Source organism: Carcharhinus amblyrhynchos, chromosome 10 (genome assembly GCF_965287045.1).
Source record: "Carcharhinus amblyrhynchos chromosome 10, sCarAmb.v2.hapA, whole genome shotgun sequence".
Taxonomy (NCBI): Eukaryota; Metazoa; Chordata; class Chondrichthyes; order Carcharhiniformes; family Carcharhinidae; genus Carcharhinus; species Carcharhinus amblyrhynchos.
Window position 1 is genome coordinate 62,994,598 of NC_137333.1, and position 14,624 is coordinate 63,009,221.

General features: G+C 41.8%; 1 protein-coding gene across 1 annotated transcript in view; it reads right to left on the reverse strand.

Annotated features, from left to right (window-relative positions):
- Window positions 1-4,559, reverse strand: part of uxs1 (UDP-glucuronate decarboxylase 1) — a 74,646-nt gene extending 70,087 nt beyond the window's left edge. The window contains exon 1 of the mRNA XM_080197179.1: window positions 4,436-4,559. Coding sequence (XP_080053305.1) covers window positions 4,436-4,529 — 94 coding nt within the window. The 5' untranslated portion in view covers window positions 4,530-4,559. The remainder of the gene's footprint in view (window positions 1-4,435) is intronic.
- Between the last annotated feature and the right edge of the window lie 10,065 nt (window positions 4,560-14,624).

Consider the following 14,624-nt stretch of genomic DNA (forward strand, 5'->3'; position numbering starts at 1 on the left):
CTCTAGGTTCCTGCTTATCTTCACAAATTAAAAATAAACTGAAGCAGCAAAATTAATGACATCTACATCAAGTGTTTACTAACTTTATGTTTGGTAATTATGAATACTAGTTGCAAACACATCCTGGAAAACAAAAACATGATTACAATCACAGAGGGGTCAGTGAAGATAGTTCAACTAATGTTGTGCGTATGGACTTATTAAAGATAGTTGATAAAGTGCCACACAGCGGAGCTGTTAGCAAAATTGATGACCATGGGATAAAAATACTGGAACAACAGCTGGGAGGAAACACAATGGGCTAAGGGACAGAAAATAGAGTGTATGTTTTTCAGATGTGTGGGAGGTATACATGGTGACACCAATACCATCATCAAGTTCGTGGCCTACACTGCAGTGGTAGGAATCAGCCTACAGGGAAGAGATCCAACATCTGGTGATGTGGAGTGCTGGAAACAACCTGGCCCTCAACACTATGAAGACCAAAGAACGCAGTGTGGACTTCAGAAAGTCCAGATACAGCACACACATTTACATCAATGGGGTAGAGGTGGAAAGGCTCTGCAGCCTCAAATTCCTGGGCGTCCACACCACAGAGGACCTCTCATAGTCCCTCAACTCCTCCTCCCCAGTGAAGAAGGCTCAACAGCAGCGATACTTCCTGAGGCTACAGAGAGTCAACTTGTCCCCCCAGCTTCTCTCAAACTTCTACTGGTGCACAAGACAGAGTATCTTGTCGTAGTGCATTACAGTGTTGTATGGCAGTTGCTCAATTTCTGACCAGAAAGCTATGCAGCAGATAGTCATAACTGCCCAATACATTATTGGCACCCAGCTACCAACCGTCCAGGAATTTATCACAGAAATGCTGTCTGCAGAGATCTCTCAGCGTTACTTTAGATCCCACCTACTGACTGTTTGCCCCCCTGCTATCTGGGAGCACTACAGACGCATTCAAGCCCATACGACCAGGCTTAGGAACAGCTTCTTCCCCAGAGCTGTTACCCAGCTGAATTCCGTCCTTTAACATATACTCAGGTGATGGGTATTGTGCAATGTGCGTGTATACATTTAATGACTATTGGCACTATTTTGTAATGACTACCTGCATTTACTTTTTTCTTTGAATCTTGGAAGCCTACAAGCACACTTTTTGCTGTTTTGATATGTTACACAGTGACAAAGTTGAATTGAATTGAATGCTGTTTCCTAGGGATTGTCATTAAGGCAACTATTATTGGGATGTTATTTTTTAATATATGTTAATGACTTAAGTATACAGAGCATAACTTCAAAGTCTGCAGATGACAAAAGTCAAATGCGGTAAGCAGTAGAAGGCTTCATGAGATCAATCAGGCTACTGAAATGAGCAAACATAAGACAGTTAAAATTTAACACAGAACAGAGTGAAATGATTCATTTTGGTAGGATTCATGAGGAAAGTCAGTGTAAGTTAAATGGTACAATTGTAAAGGGGGAGAGACACCCAAGCATGTTCATACTCAAAACTTTGGGGTAGCAGGACATGCTGGAATAGCTTTTAAAAAAGGCATACATAATCGGAGTTTCATAGAAGCAAGGAAATCATGCTAAACCTTTATAAATCACTGGTTAGATTTCAAATGGATGGCATAGTATTTAGCATTGCTGCCTTACAGCTCCAGGGACCTGGGTTCAATTCCGGCCTTGGGTGACTGTGGAGTTCGCACATTCTCCCTGTGTGGCTCTTTTAGGGCAAACCATATAAACCAACTCAAATGAACTCAGGGACAAAGTAAAAGGGGCAACTCCCCTTATTTTTTGTGTGGATTTCTTCCAGGTGCTCTGGTTTCCTCCTGCAGTACAAAAATGTACAGGTTAGTTGGACTGGCCATGTTAAATTGTGTCTTAGTGTCCAAAGATATAAAGGATAGATGGATTAGCCATGGGAAATGTACAGGGTGAGGGCAGAGTAGAGGTTCTGGGTAAGACGTTCTGTCAAAGAGTCAGTGCAGAATCAATGGTCTGAATGGCCTCTTCTGCACTGTGTTTCTGTGGCCAATTCTGAGCTTCACACTTTGGGAAGGATTCTGTGATTTACTGTGATGAATACCAGAATGAGGAACTTAAGTTATGTGGGGAAGCAAGAGATGGTGGGATTGTTTTCCTTACAGCAGAGCAAGTTATGAAAAGATTGGATGGAGGTGTTCAAAATTATGAAGAATTTCAATAAAGTATAGAGAATCTCTTTCTACTGGTGGAAGGGTCAGTAGAGGATTTTTTTTTAAATTTGCAATTAACGACCACAATGGCACAACAGCTGGGAGGAAACATAATTGGCTAAGGGTTAGAAAGTAGTGTACGTTTTTCAAATGCGTGGCAAGTATACAATGATTCACAGGGTGTGAGCATCATTGGCTAGGCCAGCATTTATTGCCCATCCCAAATTGCTCCTGAAAAGGTAATATGAGTTACCTTCTTGAATTGTTGTAATCTATGTGCTGTAGGAACAGCAACACTGCTGTTGTTAGGAAAAATATTCCAGAACTTTGACACAGTACATTGAAGAGAATGGCAATACAGTTCCAAGTCAGGATGGTCTGTGGTTTGAAAAAGAATTTTCAGCTGGTGGCATTTCCTTGCATCTGTTGCCCTTGTCCTTTTGGATAGCTGAGGTCACAGGTTTGGAAGGTGCTGTTGAAGGAGTCTTGGTAAGTATTAGTTATGGTGTATCCTTTCGATGGCACACAATGATGCTATTGTGCGTCAGTGGTGGAGAATGTGAATATTTAAGGTGGTTGATGGGATGCCAATCAAGTGGGCTGTTTTGTTCAAGAAGCTTCTTGAGTGCTGTTGGAGCAGCACTCATCCAGGTAAATGAAGGACATTTCATTACACTCCTGATTTCTGTCTTGTAAATTGTGCTAAGATTTTAAGGATTCAAGGAGCAAGTTACTCTCACACAAAACTCCTAGTCTCTGACCTGCTCTGGCTAGTCCAGTTCTGGTCTAAGGTAACCCCCAGAATTTTGACAGCTGGGGATTCAGCAATTGTAATACCATTGAATGTCATGGGGAAACAGTTAGATTCTCTCCTATTGGATAGTCATTGCCTGGCACAAATGTTACTTGCTACTTATCAGCCCAAGCCTGAGCTTTATCCAAGTGTTGCTGCAAATGGACACAGGCTACTTCAATATGAGGAATTGCAATTGCTGAACATTGTGTCCTCCATCTATGAGCATCACCTTATGACGGAGGGAAGATTATTGATGAAGATGGTTAAGTCGAGGCCACAACCCCGAGGAACTCCTGCAATGCCCTAGGACAATCTTATATAACCATCTTCCTTTATATGCTAGGTATGGCTCAAAGTGGAGAGTTCCACCCCTCAATGTTCATTAAGCTCTTGGACATATATCTGAACCACATATTGTACATTAACATTCAAGAACCTTTACAAAATATTAATAACTATTTGAATAATTTAAACAACTTCTGATTTCAAATTCTCATCCTTGGTTTCATATGCCTCATAGCCATGTCCCTTCCTGTGATCTCATCCAACTACACCTCAGGCATCAGCACTCCTCTAATTCTAACCTCTTGTACATTCCCAATTATAATCATTTCAGCATTGGTGGCTATGCCTTCAGTTGTTTTGGCCCCAAGTTCTGGAGTTTCCTCCCAGGACCTCTTCACGTCTCTTTCCTCCTCAAGAGGTTTCTTAAAACCTACCTCTTTGACCAAGCTTTTGGTCATCTGACTGAACGTTCCTCCCCATGTGGCGCAGTATCACACTTTGATTTATAATGCTGCTGTGTAGCACCTCGGTCATTATGCAAAAGACTATTAAATAACTATTAAGTTGTTGTTGTAATCGATGTGCACTCTGAAAGGGAATGGTATATTTAACATTTCTACAGGTTCAGTATTCCTTCAATGACAGATGTATAATGCATTGAAAGAAAAATGAAATTGGAGGCTTTTTGCAGTGCACTACTTTGAACCTATACACTGATCAAGAACTCTACCCAAACATATACAATTCAAAATAAAACATGCACACAGAAATCTGGAACCAGCAATATACGTTAACCAGGTAACTATGAAACAGTAAAAATGGATCAGGATTCATAATTCTAGTTAAAGTACCTCCTCTACAACTCAGTGCCTTCTATCCTGTCTTGTATTCTCTATCTCCTGCCATCTACCCCTACTCCTATTCTTCAGACCCCAGTCCTCGACCCTCCAGCCAGCAAACCCCTTTCCCTTTTCAGTCCCCGGCCCGTTTCTGTCCCCACTGCCATCAACCCCTTCCCTTACTCTCCAACTTCCCTGGCCACTGCCCCTCTCCCATCCTTTTGCAATCAGCCCTTGCTTTCCTCCCTCACAAAATGCGAGTGAGCGTCTAAAAGGTGCACGGATTTTGTTCTGCGGGCCGATCTCGTACTCACAGGCAACGTATGCAAGCAGTGCGAGTGCGATCAGGAGTTTTATCATCCTTCGGTTGATGCTGCTGAACAGAGCCGCTATACACTTCTTTACCATTCTCCGCTGCCCGTCTACAGGTGAACTCAGTGCGCATGTGCGGCCAGCCTCCGTTGCCGCGCAGGCGTCCCGAACAGGAGCTCGCGGCATTGTGGGATACCATTGGTCCTCCCAGGCCAAAGCATTGGTCCTCCTAACCCTGGCGATCTCGGTGTAGTGGAGGGAACATGGTTAGGCTGCAATGAAACGCGTAAAAGATGTTGCTTTTTTCATTATTGCAATTGTATTTCAATTAAAGCACGTTGTGGTACAGTCATTCATTATCATGCTGTACATAGCTGCATTGGACTGCCTTTCCAAATCAGTTTTGACTGTCCTTAGAAATTATTCAACTAAAAACATCCATCCCTTTTTCGACAGGCAATAAGCCAGTCCTTTTTTTAAACAATAGTGTTTTATTCCAACATTTCTGAAGCAATCTACAATTCTAGTATAAAGAAGAAGTTGTTTAAATGTTCTTTGTTGATATTGTTACAATAGTAAGATTTATCATATAAAGTGTTTTTGGTATAAGGTTACTTTTTTTGGGGACTGTAGCTTTAATTGTATATGGTAGATGAAAGGATTATGTGACCTGTGCTGTTAGTAAACTGGATCATGGTTCTTGCAACCCCTCTCCCCCCCACCCACCACTTGCCCTGACCCCCACAGCAAGCTGTTTGTTCATTTTCTCTGTGAGAGTTGGTCACCCTGTCATGGATGGTCTAGAAGTAGACTCGAGTTGTTTTATTGAGAAGGAGGCTGTATTTATGCTTGGAGTGACACTGGCTTATATGAGAAAGCCAGATATGATCTAAGAATATCCATCAAAGATGCAAAAAGACAGTACTGGACCAAGCTGGAGTCCCAAGCTAGCCACACCGATCCCACTATGATAAGGTCTGCGAGACATAACAGGCTATAAGATGAAGGCATGTAAAATCACCAACTCCAACACTCCCCTCCCTAATGAACTCAGTGCATTCTACGCCTATTTTGTGCAAGAGGTCAGCGAGAGCATGCAGTCCACCCTGGAAGCCCTAGATGAACCTGTATCTGGAGTCACCATTGCAGATGTCAGAGCAGCTTTTTGAAGGTCAACCCATGGAAAGCGACCAGCCTGGATGGCATACCTGGATGAGCACTCAGATCTTCTGCAGAGCAGCTGGCAGGAGTCTTCGCAGACATCTTCAACCTTTCTTTATAACAATCTGAGGTCCCTATCTGCTTCAAGAAGATGATCATCATCCTGGTACCAAAGAAAAGCCAGGCAGTGTGCCTTAATGACTGTGGGCCAGTGGCTCTGACATCCATCATTATGAAGTGCTTCGAAAGGCTAGTCATGGCACGAATCAATTCCAGCCTCCTGGATTACCTAGATTCACTACAGTTTACTTAACACTGTAACAGGTCCACAGCAGTTGCCATCTTCCTGGCTCTGCACTCAACCCTGGAACACCTGGATAACAAGGACCTATGTCAGACTCCTATTTATTGATGACAGCTCAGCCTTTAATACTATTATTCCCACAAAATTCATTTCCAAACTCTGTGGCCTGGGCCTCAGCACCTTCCTCTGCAACTGGATCCTGAACTTCCGAACTCAGAGACCACAATCAATAAGGATAGGCAACAACATCTCCTCCACGATCATCCTCAACACCAATGCCCTACAAAGCTGTGTTCTTGGCCCCCTACTATACTCCTTATACATGTATGAATGTGTGGCCAAATTTCTTTCCAATTTGATTTTCAAGTTTGCTGACAATACCGCCGTAGTAGGTCAGATCTCAAACAAAATCAAGACATAGTATAAGAATGAGATAGAGAATCTGATGAACTGGTGTGGCAACAATAATCTCTCCCTCAATGTCAACAAAACAAAGGAGATTGTCATTAACTTCAGGAAGCATAAAGGAGAACATGCCCCTGCCTACATCAACGGGGACAAAGTAGAAAAGATCAAGAGTTTCAAGTTTTTAGGTGACCAGATCACCTACAACCTGTCCTGGTCACCCCATGCTGACGCTATAGTTAAGAAAGCCCACCAATTCCTGTACTTCCTGAGAGGTCTAAAGAAATTTGGCATGTCAACTATGACTGTCTCCAACTTTTACAGATGCACTATAGAAAGCATTCTTTCTGGTTGTATCACAGCTAGGTAAGGCTCCTGCTCTGCCCAAATCCGCAAGGAACTACAAAAGGTCATAAATGTAGCCCAATCCATCACGCAAACCAGCCTCCCACCCACTGATTCTGACTACACTTCCCGTTGCCTCGGCAAAGCAGCCAGCATAATTAAGACCCCACACACCCCAAACATTCTCTCATCCACCTTTTTCCTTTGGGAAAAAGATACAGAAGTCTGAGGTCACGAACCAACCGACTCAACTACATCTTCTTTCCTGCTGCTGTCAGACTTCTGAATAGACTTACCTTGCATTAAGTTGATCTTTCTCTACACCCTAACTATGACTGTAACACTACATTCTGCACTCTTTCATTTCCTTCTCTATGAACGGTATGCTTTGTAAAGCACGCAAGAAGCAATACTTATCACTGTATTTTAATACATGTGACAATAATAAATCAAATCGAAGACAATATCAGCAGATACTGAGTATATCATGAATAAACCCAAAGTCTCCCAAGCTCCCAAGATAAAAGGAAATCAAATAACTAATTCATTTTCTATTCATATACAAATGTATTTCCCATTGTCATGGGGAAGATGGTAAACAGGCATTTTGAGATCAGATTATAGGCTTCCCTATAAATCCTTGATATTACAGACAAGTTGGGTTGCAGTTTAATTTGGTGTGGTCTGCAGGCAACAGAGGTAGAGAGCAAAAGATAGAATCCACGAGGCCTACACATTGAGCAGAGAAAATGCTGACTATTGTTCACCACGCAGAATGCAGATGGTTGCTTGCAATCAGTAAAAGTTGTAAAACATGAAATCTTGAAATGTTATTCTTTCAGCTAATAATTGACTGTTCAAATCTTTTTTAGAAGTTATTGGTCTTGATGGCGATTATAACAATATCCAGCATGATTAAACATTGTGGGTATAATTTTGCTTTCCTTTTGAGTCATTACATGGAAATGATGTGGTAGTATGCAGTATGTGACACTCTGAAGTGCCTCACTACACTTATAATTACTAGTTATATTTACAAAAATTGCATGTCAAACATAGCCCTCAATGTTGTGGTGTGGGAGAACCTTAGACCGTGGCTTTTCCCCATTTAGCTTTTGTGGCTGCAGTGAATCTCTCAGCATGTAGTTCTGGACTTTGGAATGTACCAGGCTGAAACACCCAGCCATGGACAGCTGTTTGCACTGAAGCACCAGCAAGCTTTGGGCAGATCAATTCACTGAATTGATAGTCCTCAAGCTGCAATTGGTGTTCTTTCCTGGGAATGGTCCTACATTATGAAGCTGCATATGATGAACTTCAACAAAGAACAAAGTACAGCGCAGGAACAGGCCCTTTAGCCTGCCAAGCCTGTGCTGAAAATAATGCCCTCATTGAACTAAAAAACAAACCTTCTGTCCTTAGTTGGCCCGTACCCTTCTACTCCCTCCTGTTATGCAGCTTTAATGTAAACACCTTCCAAGCATTCCAGTTTAATGAGACAAACAAGGACAGTGATTTAATTATTTCTTTACTTAACACTTCTAGTTCCAATACAAACATAAAAGGCTTGCAACTCATTAACTCTTTACTAAGCTTTAACTCTAACTGAACATCATCTTTCAACTGAACTTTAACTCTTAAACTGCATCTTAACTTTAACTGAACATCACCTTTAACTAACTGGGCAGCATGGTAGCACGGTGGTTAGCACTGCTGCTTCACAGCTTCAGGGACCTGGGTTCGATTCTTGGCTTGGGTCACTGTGTGGAATTTGCACGTTCTCCTCGTGTCAGTGTGAGTTTCCTCCGGGTGCTCTGGTTTCCTCCCAGAGTCCAAAGATGTGTGGGTTAGGTTGATAGGCCATGCTAAAATTGCCCCTTAGTGTTCTGAGGTCCGTAGGTTAGAGGGAATCGTGGGTAAAATATGTAGGGATATGGGGGTAGGGCCTGGGTGGGATTGTGGTTGTTGCAGACTCCATGGACCAAATGGCCTCTTTCTGCATTGTAGGGCTCTATGATTCTATGATAAACATCAGCTTTAACTATTTAACTGAAAATAGATACTACAGAGTTTTATGAAACCTTGGCCAAGAATTATCCTTGATGTAGAATCTATCTTCTTCTTCTGCAAAGCATCCTTCTTGTGGTGGTTGATCTCTTCAAGTGCCAAACAAAGGCTAAACATCATGTCTTTTTATCCACAATTCTCTACACAGCCAACTGTGTAACCAGAAACTGATCTCATGGCTCGAACATCCAGTGAAATTACTTTTGAGCAATGCCATGATACTTCACTCATGTCCCATACATGCTGCTATGTATGTCCCATACATAGCAGCCATATAAATCAGAGATACAGTGTCTTGGTTAATGTGAACAATTTCCCTTATCTGGGCCAACACAGGAAGCTTCAGTTCATAGCTCCCAGACCAGAGCAACTTTACGACCTGCATCTGGTTTTAATCTATAAGTTGACCAAAATCCCAGTATGCTTCACTCAGCCAGAACAGCCATTTTAAAAACACTTTTGCCATTATTGTTGTTAAGTCATTGTTGTAGCCATTTTTTCTCCATCCACACTCCCTATTCATATACCCACCCAGATGCATCTTACATGTTGCTAATGTGCCTGCTTCCACCACCTCCTCTGGCAGCACATTCCAGGCACCCACCAATCTCTATGTGAAAAACTTTCCCCCGCATGTCTCCCTTAAACTTTTCCCCTATCACCTTGAACCTGTACCCTTTTGTAATTGACACTTCCACCCTGGGAAAACCTCTGGCTATTCACCTATTCATAAGTGTCTATGCCACTCATAATTTTGTGGACCTCTATCAGGTCTTCCCTTAGCTTCTGTCTTTCCAATGAAAACAATCCTAGTTTACTCAATCTCTCCTCATAGCCAACACCCTCAAGACCAGGCAACATCTCGGTGAAGCTTCTTTGCTTCCACATCCTTCTGGTAGTATGGTGACCAATACTCCAAATGCGGCTTAACCAAGGATTCATATAGCTGCAACGTTATTTACCAACTCTTGTATTCAATGCCCTGGCTGATGAAGGCAAGCAGAACATATGCCTTCTTAATCACCTTGGCCACCTGTGTTGCCACTTCTAAGGACCTGCACACCCAGATCTCACTGATCTTTTTGCAGACTTTACTTACAAAAACCCATTGCAAAATAAAGTGGATGTCCTTCACTTCCCCACTGCATGCAACATGTGGTGGCACTGAGGCTTCTACAGGCAAGAGACATCAGCCTGGACAATGGCCGGGCAACTATGGGAGTTGATTAGTCTCTAGAGACTATCCTCCAACCTGCACCGATCATGGCTGCTGGGCCACAGCAGCAGCTCCTGGCATTTGTTACAATCCCAGCTGATATCACGACCAGAGGAGTCACATTCCCGAGAGGAATTGGACTTAATGGAGCCTAACTTTTTTTTAAAACCATGGAGGAACGTTATTGAACAAATTCACATTTTCTTTGAATTTTACACATGTTCTGTGAACTTTTACACAAACAATAAAATATTTATTAAAACAAGAAGAACAAATTATATTCAAAAGATCTCAGTACAAGCACAAGAAAATGATTCAAATATTCACTACTCTTTAGCTACATCTATATCTTAATGGACATGTACAAATTCAGAAAGACAAGAAGAAATTGCCATATCTATCCTATACTCCTATATTCAGGGTAGGTATGCAGAACATATGAAACAACTGGTGAACTGTGGTTAGACATTCCACATTCCAAAGTCAATGACATTTGTGTTCAAAACAGATTGTATGGATTTTTCAACAACCCACCCAGTTGCTTGTCACACCATGTGCTTACTGGTCTCTCTGAAATCTACCTTTCTCATAAGAATTTCCAAACTCCAAGTTTGAAGAACTCACCTCGGAATTCTCTCCAACTGTCTCTCCCACTTGGATGGTTTCAACAAGAATCCATTTCTGGATTTCTGAGTACATTCAGAATCATTTATCTTGACTCACTGGAATTTAACTCTGATCCCTGTCTTTGTCCCTTATTTCTGGGACTCATTTTTATCCAACCCTCTGTTTTGGAACTTTGTCCCTGATCCCTCCCCCATGCTGTCTGGGACATCTTCTCTCAAATGGTGCTCTGGTTCAGATCACCTAACATCCAATTTCACGTCATTTTGCTTACTTAGCTTTTCCTCTCCTGCACCCGGTCCACATTAGCCAGCTTTTTTTTGTCCTCATTTAAGTCCACTCCTCTCTCCCTGAAACAGAATATGAAATTCAATATAAGATCATTGTTACAGAAGAGTGCCTTCACTACAAAGTCATTAATTAATCCCGTATTAGATCTAGTTAGCCTGTTCTTTCGTTGGTGCTGAACCTTACAGTCCTAAGGAACTGTCCAGAAAACATTCTATGAACTTATCATCCAGGCTACCTTTGGCAATCTGATTTGTCTAACATATAAATAGACTAAAATCAGCTGTGTTCATCACTGTATCTTTTTCACAAGATCCCATTATTTCTTTCTGTGTACCACATCCTATTGTATGGTTACTGTTAGGGGGCTTATAAACTACTCCCACAAGTAACTTCTTTACTTTTTCTCATCTCTAACTCAACTAATCCTACACCTTGACCTCAAGAACTAAGGTCATCTCTCACTATTGTACCAATGTCATTCTGAATCAACAGTTATCCTTCACCTTTTCTTAGCTTCCTGTCCTTCCTAAAAATCAAGTATCCTTGAATATTCAGATCCCAGTCTTTGTTATCCTGCAGCCACGTCTGGTTATCAGATTGCATGAATTTATTTCTATTTGTGCTGCCAATTCATTTGTTTTGTTGTGAATGCTACATACATTCAGATACAGAACCTTTAGTTCTGTTTTTTTTACTATTTTTGGAACTTCTGGCCTTATCTGCTGATGCACTCTTATGTTTATGCACTCTGTCCCTTCCTGTTAAGCTGTGTTCATTATTCCTGTATCCCTACACTGTTCTTGTCTTCTTTATTCAATCTTAGCACATCTTCCCAAACTTGATCTCTTGCCCCCAAATTTAGTTTAAAGCTCACTTTACTACACAACTCAGATACTGGCACTACATGTCCTTCGAGGGCAGTATAGAGACAAGGTCAGCAAGTGGTGTGTCATCCATGTTAGGGACAGGCAAAGAAATGGTGGGATAACTTTTCCTCTTTCTTTTCCCCCATTTCTCAGGTACCTGCAACAAGATATGTATTTAGAGGGAGAGTTTTATATTTTAATTGTTGTGACTTTTAGTAATAGAATTTAAGGACGCTTTCAGCTGAGTTTAAATCAAAAGAAAAGATTATGGCAGGAATTCTCTGTCCATTCATGGGATTCCCCAGTCCTGCTGGCAATACACCCCCCTCACGTGGGTTTCCCATCAGCGTAGTGTGAGAAACGCAGCTCACAGTCAAACAATTTTAGTTGAGTCAAGTTCCGAAGGAGCAAGATATTTTATTTAACGTCCTTGCAAGACCGGGTGTCCAAAAGAATAGGCACACCTTACATCAATTTGCAGCACATTTTTATACTTTTTCTTCAAGCATTGTAATGGCTTTGCAATGTGTTGTTCTCCCCTAATTGGTGGTCCCTGTCCCATCTATGTGTTGTCATTCCCCTATTAGCTCAAGGTGCCCCAAGTTCCCATCCCCTCTACTCCCCTTCTAACCATGTCTCCTGTTATCACAAATGTGCATGTTTGTAGTGTTGATTTAATGTCCTTACTTGATTAGTCCTTATGGGTACCCATCCGTCTTATCTAAAACTGTTTACATGTCCAATTCAGACCAGCTGTAATCAACCTTTTGCCAAGTTAATCACTGCTGTCCTGACTATCTCAGTGACCTCCTTTCCCTTTAGGGAGTATGCTCAGTTGTAGAAACAACACATCTTGCATACCATTTGTTTTTACAACCTGGACCTTATACATTCTTACAGACTGTGGTGTATGCTTCACTGCACACTACACATCTGGTGTTATTCCTACACCACAGGCAGTCTCTTTATTGTCCCTGACTATTGCTCTGTTAGCAGCAGCGAATTTTATGTCCTGTGTTTGTGACTAAAATCACAGTTGTTCCCATAATGTGGGTTAGCAATGTGCCTGACTATATCCAGTCTACCTGACTTTAGGCTATTTTTCTATGGTGTACAGATATATGTGTTAACAGCATCTTTACCTGTTGCTTACAGTAGGATGACATCAGTGGGAATTCCCATTGACAGCAGCGGAACCAGAGAATCCCACCACTAGCAAACAATGCGCCACCTCCCCGCTAGCGGGAAACACATGGCTGGGAGGCCAGAGAATCTCACTCAACATATTTATTCATGCAACACCCTGAAATATACATGTTACAAAAACACCCACTCCCTGATGCATGCAGACAAACACTCACGAGTACACACACAGGAAAACATGGATTCTAGAGAACAAAGTATGGAACTAGAATATTAACAGAATACAAGAAGCGAGTCATATTTGGTTTGCCATTGTGGCTCAAAGCTGGTGAGAATGGCTGTCTAGCGCAGGATAAAATCTTTGTGATTAGCATATTGATAATTCACCGACATGATGGTCTGTATGTCGTTGCACACCAACTGCACACTCTGAGAATAGAACCCTTTGCAGAGTCAACATCATCCTTATATGATGTCTGCAAAGTCATATGTGTGGAGTTGACGGTTCCCTATAAACCACTGGAAATCTCTTAGCCTGGCAAGACTATTACTCACTACTTCAGCCTAGAGAGAAGAAATGTAAGTCCTTTTTACTGCGTACAGGCCTCAGTGATCTCCCTGATGCACGGCATACAGTGAACTAAGAAATGTTGGCCATGTTGCCTGCTGCAGCTTAGTACTGAGGTCTGGAAACCGAGGACAAAGGTGATCTTGATGATCATTGACAATGTGTCCTCATGTGGCTCTGAGGATGTAACTTAAAAATAAGGGGTCTCCTATTTAAGATGGAGATGAGGAAAATGTGTTTTTCTCTGGGAAGATCATTAGTCTGTGGAAATCTCTAATGCGTAGAACAGTGGAAGCAGTGTCATTGAATAATTTTAAGGCTGAGTTAGGTAGATTGTTCATTCATAAGGCAGTCAAATGTAGACAGGAAAGTAGAGTTGATGCCACAAAAATCAGCCATGATCTTATATCAAATGGTGGACAGGTTTAATCACAAGCTTGAGGTGCAAAATGGCTCCTCATTCGTATGTTCACATGCTGTGGCTTCAGCGTTGATGGATTTCAGTAAGAAGTCCTCATTATGTTAGGTCTGTTACATTATTTACCTCTGAGTTTTAGATTGCAAACTGTGACCTGAACACATTGGGTGAATGTAACCTTCTTGCCTGTCCGCATCATTCTCCCTTTACCAGCAGCTTGTCCTGCTGAGTATGATTTTGTTGATTCTCCTTGATCTGCTGTACTCCGCTGAGGATGCAATCTGCTATGCCCATGTCTGGCTAGGAGTGGATTATAAAGTCAGGATAAAGTGCTAGAGCATGTACTACATCACTCTCTATGAACTGCAGCAACTTCAGATAGCCACTAAATACTTCTATAACAATCAGCAACCGACCTGAAAGCCATTGATAATAATCATTGGAATCAATCCTGCTGAGTTGTGTGTGGTTAAGACAGGATGTAAGCTTGAGCATTAAGCTTTAAAATGGTGGTGCTTGCATCAATTCTGTCTTCATTGCATCCATGTGCTGATGCTGTCTGCTCAAACACCAGCCCCTTCACCAGAATGACATCTAGTGTCTCTAGCACCAGAAATGTGTGCACATACCACATTTTGGATGTGGCATGCTTAGCACTGAAAAACCATCCAGAGCTAAATGTTTCCAATCTAGTTTCTTCCACATCTTCATTCTTCTCTGCTTCATAGCTTTAACATTCCTAATTAGCAAATCCTTACAGCAATGCAAAGCAATACTGAATGT